Source organism: Pseudorca crassidens, chromosome 11 (assembly GCF_039906515.1).
Source record: "Pseudorca crassidens isolate mPseCra1 chromosome 11, mPseCra1.hap1, whole genome shotgun sequence".
In the NCBI taxonomy this organism is placed as follows: Eukaryota; Metazoa; Chordata; class Mammalia; order Artiodactyla; family Delphinidae; genus Pseudorca; species Pseudorca crassidens.
Window position 1 is genome coordinate 94950150 of NC_090306.1, and position 13909 is coordinate 94964058.

At 51.0% G+C, this 13909-nt stretch overlaps 1 protein-coding gene across 1 annotated transcript in view; it reads right to left on the reverse strand.

The window, feature by feature from the left end:
* Positions 1-8915: 8915 nt before the first annotated feature.
* CACNG2 (calcium voltage-gated channel auxiliary subunit gamma 2) overlaps positions 8916-13909 on the reverse strand; it is a 124135-nt gene continuing 119141 nt past the window's right edge. The window contains exon 4 of the mRNA XM_067697934.1: positions 8916-13691. Coding sequence (XP_067554035.1) covers positions 13156-13691 — 536 coding nt within the window. The 3' untranslated portion in view covers positions 8916-13155. The remainder of the gene's footprint in view (positions 13692-13909) is intronic.

The window sequence follows — 13909 nt, forward strand, 5'->3', positions numbered from 1 at the left end:
AGGCCACGCACCAGAGCTGAGATGCTGGCAGTGGACTGACAGGGAGGCCGTGGGCTCTGGAGCCTGGAGGTCTGGCCCAAGTGGCCCACGGGGGAATCTGGGCAAATCCTTTCCCTCCCCAGGAGTCAGTGCCAGTGAGCGCCTCACAGAAGTTTATCTCCCCTACTGTTTTTCACTATGGAGGGAAAGGTGGGCTTGGGGATGGGGAGTAGAAGAGTTTGGGAGAGGCTCAGCCTGGGATAGGCTGTGGGCTCAGGATCCTGTTCTGGAAGTTTCCAGGCTGCATCTGAATGAGTGTCCACAGTGCCTAGAGCTCTCCTAGGCAGGGTAGGAAGCCTACCTATAGGTAGAATATTACATGTTATGCTAATGTGTATGTAATATGTTAATAACGTGTAATGCACGTGGATTTTATTTTGTTTGATCAGCACCTCTCCTCTTCTGGAGCCCCATCTAGTTGGATACTGAGCCTTGTGACCCAGCCCTCAGGAGTCTCTGGTAACTCGCTGGCTTTCTGGAAGAACAAGATGTTCCCGACTCATCTTGTGCTTTCCCTTCCCCAGTCCTGGAATCAGCCTTTTCTCCAAGGAGCCCTGGTTCCCTCCCGTGAGGAGTACTCTTTGGGGGCTACGGCCCCGGGGGGAGAGACGGAGGGAAGTGGCAAGTTCTGGGGGGAAGAGCCTCTGATCTGGGCAGCCCCTTAGCTCTGAACAAGTCCCTCCCGCTCCCCCTGGGGTGGGGGATTAGAAGACCAGTTAAGTCCTTTCCCAGACTCGACTGAGGCCGAGAACAAGACGTGGGAAATATTCACACTGTGTGCCTTTGGGCGGCAGTGGCACTGTGGAAGCCCACGGACCTAGATTCAAGCCCTAGCTCTGCTGCCATGTGTCTGAGTGACTCTGCATGCATTACTTAACTTCTCTGAGCCTCGGGGTCCTCGTCTGTGACGTGGGGATAATAGCACCTACCTCGCAGGACGTCCGGGGGATTACATGGGACGACACGTGTAGATGTCTGACTTATCTCGCCTAGAGCACGTGCTCAGTGGATGCAGATTCCCTTCCTCAATCACGTGACTTCAGCAGCCCAGGAAATGAGGACTGGATTACTGGACGGTCTGGGAGAGGGGAAGAGGGGAGGCTAGGGAAGAGGAGGAGATGGGAAATAGAAGTCCATGGACAAATAAAGAGGAGGGAAGGTTAGCTCAGAATAGGGAAGATGATTCATTGTCAAATCTGTCCAACAAAGAAGGCTCTCATTGCTTGGGGGAGGTGGAGAGCCTCCTGTCACCAGAGGTGTGCAAATAGAGGCTGAGCGACCGTGCGCCATAGAGATATTTCTGTGAGGACTCCTGCATTGGCCAGGAGGTTGATTCATCCACTCAGCAAACTTCTGGAGAGGGCTGTCCTTGTCCGGCCCTATAATGGGACAGGGGATGCCAAGGTGAATGGGACATCACCCCTGGCCCAAGGAGTGCCCAGTCCAGGGAATGAGCTGGACTTGAGGGTCCCTCCTACTCTGCAGTTCAGTCCTTTAAAGCATCCATGCCTTGGAGGGAGCTGGCTGAGGATTTTCAATACGTGCCTTTTGGTATTGATCCACTGGGGCTGAAGCTGGCCGGGGAGCGGCAGGAGAACGCCGCAGTGTTATTAGTGCGGAGGACACGCTGTAATCTGTCAGTGTCACCCTGGTCGCAGCTGGCTGGGGAGCCATCCTGCTGTTAACTCCTCCTTTCCCAGCAGCCACCAAGCACACAACCTGCACAGCACCCTCGTCAGTGCCTCCATCTGTCCCTGTAGGAGGCAGAATGTGGGTGTTTACTCTTTTTCTAGTTGGCATGAGCCCTCTGCCCCAGTCACAATGATTTATTCAGTGTTTTCCAAACATACCTGGGACATTCCTACCTCTGTACCTTCAGTTACCAGCTTTCCCTACCAGCTATGGTCACTGAGTTTACTTTCCATCCATCCATCCATCATTTTAATATCTAAAAAAATCTATCCATTTTTCCACTTCTCAAACCAGCTCTCCATCATCCAACAGTCCATTCAATCATCCATCTTTCCACCTATCCATGAATCTATCCATCCAGCCAGCCAGCTATCCACCCACCACCCACCCTCCATCCATTCAACCTTGCAATTTAGTTCAGTCCAGTTCAGTTCAACTCAGCTCAGTTCAATTCGGCTCACCTTTATTCAGTTCATAAGATTCCTAGGTCTTGCCATGTGCCAAGCAAGTGAAAAGTGAGTCATGTCTCTGCTGTCAAGGAGCCCAGGGCAGAGGCCTCCTCATCCGTCATGGCCAGCTTGTGTCTCACTTCTGTTAACACTTTGCCAGTCCCCTAAGCGGAAGCAATTGACTCTAAAGGGCTGTTCTGTGGAAGAAAGTTTAGTCTGGTTTTCACAAACTCCACAGGACAGAGCTAAGGCAAGGAGAGAGGCAAAGTGTGGGAAGGAGGTAAGAGTGTGGTGAGCCAGTGGGGCAGGGATTTTGGCTCCGTGGAGGGAGGAGCTTCCATTCAGTAGTGAACAATCTAGCAGACAGAGTGGTTGTGTACTGGGGGATGGAGGTAAATAGAAGGGGGCGAGGAGATCACTATTGGAGAAGTAAGTTCATGTAGGGGTGAAGACATGAGCTCTGGAGTCGACGGACTGCTGGGCTTACTGTCTAGACTCTACCGTATTGTTGCTGTGTGTCCTAGGGCACATATCTTAATCTCTCTGAGCTTCAATGTCCTCATTTATAAAATGGAGATAATAATAGGATCTAGCTTATCATGTGGCTGTTATGGTTATCATGGAAAATGCTTAAATTAAAGCCTGGCACAAAGGGAAAGCTCAACAGATTCTAGCTATGATTATTATCACTCTTTGTTGAGTACCAGCTACATCAGGGCACTGTGCTAGGAGCTTTCACATTCAGTGCCTCCTCAGAGCATCCCAGCCACTAATCCTACATAGAAATCATTGAACCCATTTTTCAGATGAGGAAATGAAGGTTCAGGGAGGCTATTTTTAATTTTTTTAATTTTAATTTTTTTATTTTTTGGTTGTGCTGCTCGGCCTGGGGGATCTTAGTTCCCCGACCAGGGATCGAACGTGCATCCCCTGCGTTGGAAGCGCGGAGTCTTAACCACTGGACAGCCAGGGAAGTCCAAGGCTGTTTCTTGTTCACGTCACACAGCTGGTTAAGGATGGAGCTGGGCTTCAAATATAGGCTTTTCTAACTCTACTCATGCTCTCCTGCCGGCCCTTTTCTGCTGCCTTTCAAGGGGTGCGTGCTCTCAGATGCCAGGATTCAAAGACTTTCATCTCAGTTTCTGTTTGGGACACTCTTTTGGCCTTCCGTACTTTTAGCCTTGATTGTTAATTATTGTTTCATGTGTGTTTTCTCTCTTTTGCAGAGAGTGTGAGATCAAGAAAAAATTTTTCTTTTCTACAGCAACTGAAGTGTTGACTTTGACCATGAAAGCTACGGAATTTATGATGTTTCTCTTTTTGCCTTGCTTGCCAGGAAGCTTGTACTGTTGTCACATTGCTTCCTTCTCCTTTCCATGGTTTGGGTTTCTACTTTTAACATCCTTTTTCTTTACGTGTCTTTTGCTGTAAGCTCTTTCACCCTTGGGAGGAGCTTTTCATGAATAGACATTAATTGAATGGAAAAGGGCAGATTACAAATCACAAGTAAATAACTCAAACAAAACGATGAACTTCAGGAAAGGGATGTGTTTTACTTGTATCTGTCCCTCCCACTGTGTCTAGCCATGGCTCTGGCTTGGTGAATTTTGCATGGAAACCTCAGTGGTGATTTTTCATGTCATTTCTGGGTCAGGGGCTGTCTTTGTACTTGGAATAAAATTCAAAGGCCTGCCCCATGAGGACCAACCCCTGCCCACTTCTTGCACCTCCTCCTGTGTCACTTGTCCCTTGCTCACGTAGGATAAAGATTGGATCATCTTTTAGATCTACTCACAGGCCAAGTTCTTTCCTGCCTTAAGAAACGAGTATTTGCACATGCTGTTCCCTCTGCCTGGAACCTCCCGCTCTCTTCCATCCCATTTTCCTGGTCCTCCCTCTTTACCCTTCAAATTTCAGCTGAAAGCCAGTGTCTCAGAGAGATTTGTGATTATATAATTATTTGATTCTTAACTTGCTAATTTTTCCTCTTCCCTGCTTGAACATGAGTTGCAGGAGGCTGGGACCATGTCTTTCTTTTTTTTTTTGCGGTACGCGGGCCTCTCACCGCCGCGGCCTCTCCCATTGCGGAGCACAGGCTCCGGACGCGCAGGCTCAGCGGCCATGGCTCACGGGCCCAGCCGCTCCGCGGCATGTGGGATCCTCCCGGACCGGGCAGACTCCCAACCACTGTGCCACCAGGGAAGCCGTGTTCTAATGCTTTTTATTCATTAACTTCCTAACATAACTTAACCTTAACATAATTTAACCTTATGTGTTAGGTGCTATTATTGTTTCCCTTTTGCAGATGAGGAAACTGAGGCATAGATACCTTGCCCAAGGTTGTGCTGCTAGTAAGTGGCTAGAGCCTGGTTTGAGCCTGGGCAATGTGACTCCAGAGCCCACCCTCTTAACCCCCAGAACTTTCCGCCTCTCTGAGCCTCAGTTTCCACATCTGTGAAGGGGGTGACAATACTTGCTTGCTAACCTATAATAGTATGTGGTTTGGTAGTGCCTGGAACATTGTAGGCTCCCCCAAATTCCAGTTTGCTGTGGCAAGACAGATAACCAGGGGTCTGGCCAGGGAGGGCATTAAAGCCTTTACTGTGAGGGCACTGGGGAGCCACTGAAGGTTTTCGAGTGAGGGAGTGACATAAAGAAGCAGTGGTTTAGCTCAAGTCCTACCCTTTCCCTCCCCTGGCTTCCTCCCTCCTCTCCCCCAGGAATCACCCTCTGACAGCTAACGACATCCTGCCTGGCGTTGCTGTCTGAATTTCACATCCTTATGTCTTATCACCCCCGTGAGATCTTGAACTGTTTAAGGGCCATGACAGGTCATCCCAGACTTCCTGACTTGAATTGGATGGGAAGGGCTACTCCCCTCCCTTTCATGACAGACATTCTTGCTCCTGTTAGGCTCATCTCAGAGGGCTGCCTCAGAGAGCACATCTGTGGGCCTCTTTCCTTCTCCTCTTTGAGTAGTAGAGGCGGAGAGAGGTGCCTGGGGGTGATCTTACCATTTGCTTCTTATTCCCTTGGGATCCTTTGCATAACAGTGTGGGTGAGGTGAGACAGACGGGTAACTCAGTGGGAGAGGAAGGAGGGAGAGAAAGCAAGGGAGACTTGGGGAAGGAGAGCCAGAGCAAGAGAGAGAGGGAGGCTGAAAGAGAGAGGAGGAGGAAGGCTGGGCTTATTGCTTCAGGGCTGGGTACTCCTGATGACAAAAATGGGCCATCTCACCTAGTGTGGCGTTCCTTTGTTCTGACCGATGTTTTGAGCACATATAGACACACGAACGTACACACATGCTACATGTGTCCATATAGATGCGAGTGCTTACCTGTGCCTGTAAATGCACAGACGGGTCTACAGGTGCACGTAGATTAAGTACGTAGAGAACTACGTGCGGCGCGCAGCACGTCATGCTGAAGCACCGCCTGCTCTCTGTGCCCACCCATGGTAGTTCACCCTTCTCGCCACGCCTTTGTGCAGCTTATCACATTTCTCAGCAAGCCTCTGTTTCCCTGTCCATGGTCCTGTCTCTACTGAGTGCTTCCTGCAGGAAAGTCTGTGTCCTTGTCACGTCTGTACACTTGGGACCAAGATCAAGACCTGGTGGAGGGGACGTGGTCAAGAAAATTTGACAGACTGAATGGATGTGTTTGTGTGAGTGGATCTAATTCCATAAGTGCGTGTTTGTGCACACTGGCACACACAGGCATGCAGGCACGTAAGAATATGTACATGCACACATGCTCACAGGCACACCCACTTTAGGGGCTATGAATGTGCCTCAGAGGTGTGCATGAGTGAACATATATGCACACACCATAGCTACAGCCTTATGCAGTGATATGTTGGTGTTTGACAATCAGCTCTCTATTAAAAAAGAATTGCCTGATTTGTAGCATTCGCCCATTTCTGTGGTGTAAACACTCCCATCACAGCCAATTTCAGGGTGCCAGTGTGTTGTCACTGAACTCAGAGAGGAGAAGAGATGCACGTGGTGGGTTCGTGTGAGCCTGTAAGAGGCAGCCCTTGCACACGCTGGATTTCTGTCTGTGATAGAGTGGCGGAGAGGGCAGGCAGGGCCAAGTTCCTCTGGCCTGGCCTGGGGGAAGCTGCAAGCTGGCCCACAGACAGTTCTTTCCAGAGCCTGTGCACCAGGGGAGTGGGGCAGTCGTTGGCTACCAGCCAACCAGCTTTCTCAGCATCGGCTTGGAAGCCGGTCCAAACTGATGCTCCTTGTTAGGCAGGTCTAGACACTCAACAAAACAGCAGCCTTCTCTCACCCCCAGCAGACACGCTCAGAGCTTTTGGAGTTTGGTGAGGTCAGCACTCCTGCGAGGAGCTTGGAGCATGAACGGAGGAGGGGGAAGGAAAGCTTCAAACCTTCATCAGACGGGGTGGCTGGGGATGCTGGAGGCCAGGTTCTGGGACCAGCAGCCTGCTTGAAGCCAATTCATTTTGCAAGTCTGGTTTGCAAGTTGCTTGACTTTTCTGGGCTCTAAATAGTACCTTTTTCCCATGAAGGGATAGGTCTTCCGAGCTCTACATCCCCTTATCTGACCCTCCGGGAGTAGAAGCCCTTGGATTGTACCCTGAGTTCTATATTCAAAAGCCAGAGAGAGGATAAGCTGCCCCCAGGCATGGACGAGAGGGGCCCTGGGCTTTAGGGGACCTTGCTCTGGCCCTCCTCCCACCATGCCCCTCCCTGTGGGGGGAAGAGTCCACAGGCCAACGCGACGTGCTCACCCTGAGCCCACACCTCTCTTGTAGCCCTTTCTCTCTGGCGCCTGCTTTTCAGAATTTCTGCCCAAAGTCTCCTGAGCCAGCTTCCAGGGCTGGCCACCATCTGTCTTGAGGTTGGACTGGCCTGAACAGTGGCTGAGGAGTCGCTGTTTCAGGCGGCTGTAGCTGGAACTTGGATGTGCAGGCTGGGATGGGCATCCCCTTTGCAGGAGAGGCCCCGCATGTGCTGGGTGGAGCTGGAGATGGGAAGGGAAGCGGGCTGGGCGGTGGGCTCCAAGCCAGGGTGGGCTTGCCCTGTGCCACTTTTGGGAACAGAATTCAGAGGGGGGTGAGAATTCTAAATTCAAACCTCGTATTTTAGGTCATAAGGAGATAGATTTGTCAGGATAGAACATATTTTAAAGTCAGTTAGTTTGATTTGTAGCTGTTAAATATTTAGATTGATGGTATGGGGGGCCCCATTTGACTCTTGCCCTTGGACCAGCAAATTAAAAAAAAAAAATTATTTATTTATTTATTTATTTATGGCCTCTCCATGTGGCATGCGGGATCCTAGTTCCATGACCAGGGATCGAACCCACACCTCCTGCATTGGAAGCATAGAGTCTTAATCACTGGACTGCCAGGGAAGTCCTGGGACCAGCACATGTTAGGGGTGAGCTTGGAGGAAGAGATGCTTGAGATTGATGGGAAGCTTGGCAGTGTGGCCCAAAGGCTGAATTGAGCAGGGAGTTGTGAATGTTGGCCAATTCTAGAGGGGAGTCTTCTGGGGGCTCCGGGGTGTAGGGCTGGCCTTCTCTTAGGTCTGTGTCACTCAGGTCCGCTCTGTGTGCCATCTCTTCTACGGCCTTCCTTCAAATAACTGACCCTGGCAGTTTGCCCAGAACAGGGCCGGATATTGGTGGGTTAGTCCTTTAGCTGCCTTCAGATGGGGCCTTTCTCTCATGTCAAGGGTCAGATCCTCCTGAGAGGTTAGCCGCCTTTAAAGGCTGAATGTTTGTGTCCCCCCAAAATACATATATTGAAACCCTAACCCACAATGTGATGGTATTTGGAGGCAGGGCTCTGGGGAGGTAATTAGGTTTCAGATGAGGTCAGGAGGGTGGGGCTTCCACGGTGGGATTAGTGTCTTTATAATAAAAGAAGAAAGACCAGAGCTCGCTCTCTGCCATGTGAGGAGAACACAGTGAGAAAGTGGCCGTCTGCAAGCAGGAAGATTGTTTTCACCAGGAATGGAATCTGCCGACACCTTGATCTTAGACTTTCCAGTCTAAGAAAGTCTAAGAAATAAATGAGAAGCAAGAGTCTGTTGTTTAAACCACCCAGTCTGTGGTACTTTGTTACAGCAGCTTGAGCAGACTAAGCCACGTTTCATCTTGCCTTTCACATTAGGAGAGTCCCAAGGCCCCCTGCTAGACCCTCCCCATTCGTCTCCCAATGCACAGTCCCCTCCGAGGAGCACCTCTGTACGGGGGCCCTCTAAGTACAGCGGCAGGGTCATGTCCATTACAGGCTGCACACTTTCACAGGGAAAACTGAAACCCTGGAGTGTCACCGGAATGTTGATGGGGGCTGATCTATTCTAAAACTGAAAACTCAAGGATGTCATGCTCATGGCTTTCAAATATCGGAGGGACTGTTGTGCTAAAAAGGGAAGGGATTCATTCATTGTTGCTGGAGTCAAAGGAAGAGGTGGATTGAAATTCATTGAGGGGAGGAGACTTTTACCAATGAGCACTACCCTGCACGGGCTGGGGCTGCCTAAGGAGGGAGTGAGCCCCCTGTCACTGGAGGTGTGCAAATATCAGTAAGGGATATTTAGGAGGAAACTCATGACCTGGGGACTAGGGTTATTCTACTGCCTGGCTTCTAAGCCTCCCATCCCTCAACTGAAATCTGAGAATGTGAGTTCTCAGATTTCGGCTTTAGGATGGTTCTAAATGAGATGTCAGAAGTTGGGAAAGCAATGAAAGAAATCCACCAAAGTGAGGACCAAGCTATAAAAAAAATCTTTATTTCATGTACCAGGATTTTTTTCTTTTTTTTTTCTTTTTTAAATTTTCAGCTTTTTAAAATTTTTTTCTGTTAACAGTTTGAAAAAAAAAGGACCCACCAACAAAATAAAATGGAGGTTGGTTTCTTGGACTGGTTTGAGCTGGACATGAGCAATCGTCCACCCTGGAGAACGGCGCCTTTGCAGTCCTGAACACAGCTCCTTCCCTCCAGGCCCCCTAGCCCTTTCACCCCACACCTGGTTGGCCCTCTTCAAGGGTACCCAGGCCCCGGGTCTCATGGCCTGGGAAGAAGCGCTGATTGCCATCCCAGACACTCTGCCGGAACTCAGAGAACTGGGACCAATTTTCCTCTTTGGACCATGCCCGTGCGTTTGCTGTTTTCCTTCTTTCTCCCTTCTCTCTAGTCCTTGATCCTTTCAGGTTTGGGATCTGATGGGGGCAGTGGGCAAGGTTGAAGTGGGGAGGGAGAGATTGTGATTTCTGCCCAGACTGAGAAATACTGGGTGGCCACCACACCTGGCATTGGCCGCCATGGCTCTGTCCTGGGGCTCCTGGGGCCCCCGTGCACTTCTGGGCTGGCAGACAGATGTTCTGTCTTGTGGCTCAGGCTGGATTTAGGGTCCCAGCTGCTACTGACCTGAGAAAAGAGCTTTCCTTTCCCAGACAAGAGATGGAAAGGGCAGCTGAGAGTGGGCAAGTCCCCAAAACTTTTCCAGCCACTCCCCCCAGCTCCCCAGACCTCAACCTAAGAAGCTTCAGGACAGGCCAGTGTTAAGAAAGAGACCAACCAAGCCGTGCTGTTGGGGACAGCAGGGGCCCCACCTTCGGCTGAGTGACCGGCAGGCTGGGCTGAAACCTGAGCTTGGGAAAGTGATTGGCTTTCTTTCATTCTGAAGTGGCCTTGCTGCTCTGGGAAGAAAGGGGAGCAACATGGGCTGCCCCCAAACTTGAGTCCGTGGTCTAAGTTTAACTTTGGGGGTTGGTCCTCATGCTGGGACCAAACTTTGTGAATCTCCGCTCTCCATCCCTCAGCCTTCACCCCTCCCAGCAAACCTTGGAGGACCCTCCTTTTCCCTGACCTCTAAAGACAGTGGGGGAAGCCTGGTGGCTCATCTTCTCCCAAGGAAGTCCCCTCTGCTCCCTGTGACCGGGTTATGGCATTCAAGGAAGGGGACACAAAGTCAAGAGTGGCTTTGGGGACTTCTGGTACCTTTCCCTCTCTGAATGGCAGAAGACGTTTGCTCACATGTGTGTATTTTTGCTTTGACACTGGATGCGGGGGTAGAGGGTTGGGAGCACAGTGAGGAGGCATATGGTGTGTGTATGTGTGAGTGTGTGTGGTGTGTGTGTGTGGTGTGTTTGTGGTGTGTGTGTGGTGTGTGTGTGGTGTGCGTGGTGTATGTGTGTGTGTGGTGTGTGTGTGTGTGGTGTGTGTGGTATGTGTGTGTGGTGTGCGTGGTGTGCGTGTTGTGTGTGTTGTGTGTGGTGTGTTTGTAGTGTGTGTGTTGTGTGTGTTTGTGTGGTGTGTTTGTAGTGTGTGTGTTGTGTGTGTGTGTGTTTGTAGTGTGCGTGTGTGCGTGGTGTGTGTGTGTGGTGTGTGTGGTGTGTGTGTGGTGTGTGTGTGTGGTGTGTGTGTGTTGTGTGTGGTGTGTTTGTAGTGTGTGTGGTGTGTGTGGTGTGTTTGTAGTGTGTGTGGTGTGTGTGTAGTGTGTGTGGTGTGTGTGTTGTGTGTGTGTGTGGTGTGTGTGGTGTGTTTGTAGTGTGTGTGTACGTGGTGTGTGTGTGTGTGGTGTGTGTGTGGTGTGTTTGTAGTGTGTGTGGTGTGTGTGGTATGTGTGTGTGGTGTGTTTGGTATGTGTGTGTGGTGTGCGTGGTGTGTGTGTGTGTTGTGCGTGTTGTGTGTGTGGTGTGTTTGTAGTGTGTGTTTGTGGTGTGTGTGTGTGTGTGGTGTGTGTGTTTTGTGTGGTGTGTTTGTAGTGTGTGGTGTGTGTGTGTGTGGTGTGTGGTGTGTGTGATGTGTGTGTGTGTGTGTGTGTGTGTGTCTGAGTGGCTGACTGATGTTTTGGGAATGTTCTCGATGTCTGGGGGCTGGATGGCAGCCATTTTGGTCATCCCTTGGCATCTTCCTCTGGGCAGGTGGCAGATCTTAAGAGTCATCGACACCAAGAAGAAGAATGGGCCTTTGGAGTTTCATCTGGGTCAATCCACATGCTTACACGGGGGGAAACTGAGGCCCAGGGAAGCCACACAGCCAGGGATTCCAGAATCCAGAGCTGGATTCTAGACTGGTGCCCTTTCCTTGCATGCGAGCGGTGTGTGTGTGTTTGTGTGCACGCGTGTGCGCACGTGTGCATGTGTGACCGTGGTGTGGTGGGAGTGCGCACGTAAGCATAAAGGCCAATATAGAGCTTTGTTGTCAATGGCTTTGGTGGGCATGAGTCAGTCTTCTCTGAATCCTGCCTCTGGTTGGGGAAGGGGATGGAAGGATATGGACTGAGTGTGTGTCCCCATGAGTGATTCCAGCGCTGGGCTTCGAGGACTGTGCATGCGTGTGTGTGTGTGTGTGCGTGTGTGTGTGTGTGTGTGTGAGAGAGTGGGGTGTGCGATCTCACTTGTGTAGACCGATTCTCTCTCTTTCACTTTAGTAGCACTTTCCTGGAGTAAGGAGGAGATCTTTTCTATCAGCCCCATGCAGCTCCCTGGGGCCTTTCTCCTCTCCCTCCTGCTTGAAGCCCAGCTCTCATCTCTCACAGCAGCTTGTTTGTTTCTTAAAATGGATTTGTATATTTGTTTTCTGTTTTCTCTTTACAAGTTCCCTGCTAAATTTTAAGTCCCCCACCCCACCCCATTTTTTTGTTTGTTTTCACAGTTTAAAGCTGGAAAAGAATTAAAAGAAAAATACTATCTGATTTTCTTGCAAGTAAATCCACTTATTATATATTTACATTTATTTATAGTCTGTGGTTTTTTTATTAAAAAAAATCACCACTTGTTTTTCCTTTTTCTTTTGTAAAAAGAAACCTTTTTGCAGTGTCATTGTTGGACCCGCTGGGCCCTGAGGGGGCTTCAGTGAGTCCAAGGACCCCCAAAGGGTCTGTGAACCCCCCTCCCAAGGGGCTGGGGGCTTATGAGTCTGGGGGTCCACCATCGCCCCAGGGTCATCGCATGGCCCTGAGGTGAGGGGTGAGGAGGGAGAGATGCTTTATATCCCCCGGGGGGTGGGCATCTCCTGCCCCCAAGACAGGAGCTTGGGGCAATGACCCCAAGAGGCTCACCCTGAGGATTCCGGGGTTTTCCAGGCATCTCTGCAAGCCACCAGCAGCCATCTCCTCTCCTTCCCTTCCCTCAAGGCCTAGGAAGTCATCACAGTGGGTTAAGGACCATTAAGGACTGGGAACCCTGGGGCCGGAGAAGCCCCAGGTGCACCCCCCTCCAGGCACCTTTCGGACAGGAGGGACCAGGGACTCTTGGGTCACCTGGAGGCTTACAATTGCCCCATCAATGCTGGGTGGAGCCGGCTTGCAAGCCACCTAGCGTTCCTAGGGCACCCATGCAGAAGCTCCAGGGACCTGGCAGTGACCGGGAGGCTCACCTGGCCCCGGGGCCCCTGAGTCTCCACCCCCCGACTCACCCAGGGAGGCAGAGCCAGCTTGGGGTTAAAGGGAACAGAAAAGTAACTCTTCCGCATGAAAAAAAAAGTAACATAAACCCCTGATAAATGCAAAGAACATTTCCCTTCCTTTCTGTTCCTTCTCCTTTTTTTTGCTTTAATATTATCTTGGTTCCCTTGTATGTTTTCATTTAAATTGGTTTTTATTAAACGTTAAAATAATGGTACATGGGAAATCATGCATTTTCTTTTAGATTTATTTTCTATTTTTAATTTTTATCCTCTCTTGCTTTTTTAAAGTTTGTTTTTCCTTCCCTCGTTTATAGTTTTGCACATTTTCTATTGTTTTGCTTCTTTGTTCCTCTTATATGTTGTTCTTTTTTTTTTTAAATTTACTTATGTTTTTCTCTTTTTTTGTTGTTTTTGCTTTTGGAAGGTTTGTCCCCCGTGGATGGTTTCGCTTCCTCCCCCTCACCCCCCCACCCCATGGCCCACCCCGCAGGCCGCGCCCCGCCTCCCGGCTCTGTCCGGGACCCTGGCGGCGGCGGCGGCGACGGCGACGGCGACGGCGGCGGCGGCGCAGGCGAGGCCCGCGGGAGCTTCATACGGGGGTGGTCCGGCGGTTGGCTGCGTTGGAGTGGAGAGAGTCTTTGTTCTCCTTCTGGATACAGTTGTGAACTTGAAGGAAGCTGTTATCCCTGTCGGAGTTGTAGGTGGCGGTGGGCGTGGTGGCGGCCTTCAGGGGGTCCCTGCTGAGGGTGTACATGGAGATCTCCGTGGACGGCAGGGTGTTGAAGCCCTTGATGCCCGCGGGGGAGGCGTCCCTGGAGTGAGAGGGCTCGCTGGAGCGGGAGCTGGAGCGGCTGCGGCGCTGGTAGCGGTAGCGGTAACTGGGGATGCGGGTGATGGCGGAGGCCTGGAGGTAGTCCGTGGCGCGGGCCGTGGCCCGCAGCTGTTTGTGCCGGTCGATAAACATGTGCACGGCCAGCACCCCGACCATCTCGGCGATGATGAAGGACAGGGCTCCGAAATAGAAGGACCAGCCGTACGAGTAGCTATTCTTTTTGGAGTCGCTCTTGGAAGGGTCTCCGGCATTGGCAGATATGTACACTATGATGCCAATGATGTTACTCAGACCTGCGGGCAGAGGGTGGGCGCGGGCGGAGAGGGAAGCAGAGGGAAGGATCGTTAGTTTCCAAGGAGGATGCCAGGCCCCGGGCAGGATGAGGGGACGGGGAATTGCTGGAGGGTCTTTTCCTGGTCCAGCGTTTTCATGGAGAACGGATGCGCCGGTCAAGAAGCGTGTTGCAAGCAAGCACCACCTTACTATCCTATTATTCCATTTGGAGAGAGCT